Raw genomic sequence first — 1,662 nt, 5'->3', positions numbered from 1 at the left:
TCTTCTTTCTTTCTAGAATGTATGAAAATTGTATTGTTGTCAACCATATTGTTATCTCATACTATTTCATAATTTATGTGATTCAATCAATAGATGAAAATGATTGAGAAAAATGCAATTCACTCCAATAACTCTTTACTTATATTTTAAAACCAAGAACATCAAAATAAGACAGACTTTTATTGTGGAAATGGCTTCAAGAATAAGAGGTTTCGGCTCTCTGCTCCTGCCTGTTCTAGAGACAGCCGCTTCTTTTCGCGCAGTGCCAGCCTCTTTCCAGAGACACGATGGTGAAGGTCGGAGTGAACGGATTTGGCCGTATTGGATGCCTGGTTACCAGGGCTGCCTTCACTTCTGGCAAAGTGGATGTTGTTGCCATCAATGACCCTTTCATTGACCTCAACTACATGGTCTACATGTTCCAGTATGACTCCACCCATGGCAAGTTCAAAGGCACAGTTAAGGCTGAGAATGGGAAGCTTGTCATCAACGGGAAGGCCATCACCATCTTCCAGGAGCGAGATCCCGCCAACATCAAATGGGGGGATGCCGGCGCCGAGTATGTTGTGGAGTCTACTGGTGTCTTCACCACCATGATGAAGGCTGGGGCCCACTTGAAGGGTGGGGCCAAGAGGGTCATCATCTCCGCCCCTTCTGCCGATGCCCCCATGTTTGTGATGGGTGTGAACCATGACAAATATGACAATTCCCTCAAGATTGTCAGCAACGCTTCCTGCACCACCAACTGCTTAGCCCCCTTGGCCAAGGTCATCCATGACAACTTTGGCATCGTGGAAGGACTCATGACCACAGTCCATGCCATCACGGCCACCCAGAAGACTGTGGATGGCCCCTCTGGGAAGCTGTGGCTAGACGGCCGTGGCGCTGCCCAGAACATCATCCCTGCGTCCACTGGCGCTGCCAAGGCTGTGGGCAAAGTCATCCCAGAGCTGAATGGGAAGCTCACGGGCATGGCCTTCCGCGTTCCTACCTCCAATGTGTCCGTCGTCGATCTGACTTGCCGCCTGGAGAAAGCTGCCAAGTATGACAACATCAAGAAGGTGGTGAAGCAGGCATCCGAGGGCCCACTAAAGTGCATCCTGGGCTACACTGAGGACCAGGTCGTCTCCTGTGACTTTAACAGTGACTCCCACTCTTCCACCTTCGATGCTGGGGCTGGCATTGCTCTCAATGACAACTTTGTAAAGCTCATTTCCTGGTACGACAATGAATTCGGCTACAGCAACAGAGTGGTGGACCTCATGGCCTACATGGCCTCCAAGGAGTAAGAAGCCCGCCCTGGACCACCCATCCCAGCAAGGACACAGCAAGAGAGAGGTCCTCGGCTGCTGAGCAGTCCCTGTCCTAACTAACCCTTGACACTGAGCATCTCCCTCACAGTTTCCATCCCAGACCCCCAGAATAACAGGAGGGGGCTTAGGGAGCCCTACTCTCTTGAATACCATCAATAAAGTTCATTGCACCCCTCAAAAAAAAAAAGAATAAGAGGTTTCTTCCTGAAATCTAGACAGAGGCTATCTTAGAACAAGATATTTGCAAATCCAGGGAGTTGCGGTGAGGTGATATTAATGCTTTCCAAATGCAATCCTCACATCTTGTTAGCAATATCTCACCACATTAACATATTAACACTCTCCTGTT

General features: G+C 49.2%; 1 protein-coding gene across 1 annotated transcript; it reads left to right on the top strand.

The window, feature by feature from the left end:
* Nucleotides 1-218: 218 nt before the first annotated feature.
* Nucleotides 219-1,447, top strand: LOC126497173 (glyceraldehyde-3-phosphate dehydrogenase-like). The gene has a single exon (XM_050135079.1). The coding sequence runs from the start codon at nucleotides 288-290 to the stop codon at nucleotides 1,287-1,289; it is 1,002 nt and encodes a 333-aa protein (XP_049991036.1). The 5' UTR covers nucleotides 219-287; the 3' UTR covers nucleotides 1,290-1,447.
* The last annotated feature ends 215 nt before the right edge of the window (nucleotides 1,448-1,662 follow it).

Source organism: Alexandromys fortis, unplaced genomic scaffold, assembly GCF_014885135.2.
Source record: "Alexandromys fortis isolate MF-2015 unplaced genomic scaffold, M_Fortis_MF-2015_v1.1 scaffold_25, whole genome shotgun sequence".
In the NCBI taxonomy this organism is placed as follows: domain Eukaryota; kingdom Metazoa; phylum Chordata; class Mammalia; order Rodentia; family Cricetidae; genus Alexandromys; species Alexandromys fortis.
Note: the sequence above shows the minus strand (reverse complement) of the source record. Positions and strands in the feature narration are given on the sequence as shown.

Coding starts and splice junctions, on each gene's coding strand:
- LOC126497173 (XM_050135079.1), top strand. CDS start 288: ATGGTGAAGGTCGGAGTGAACGGATTTGGCCGTATTGGATGCCTGGTT.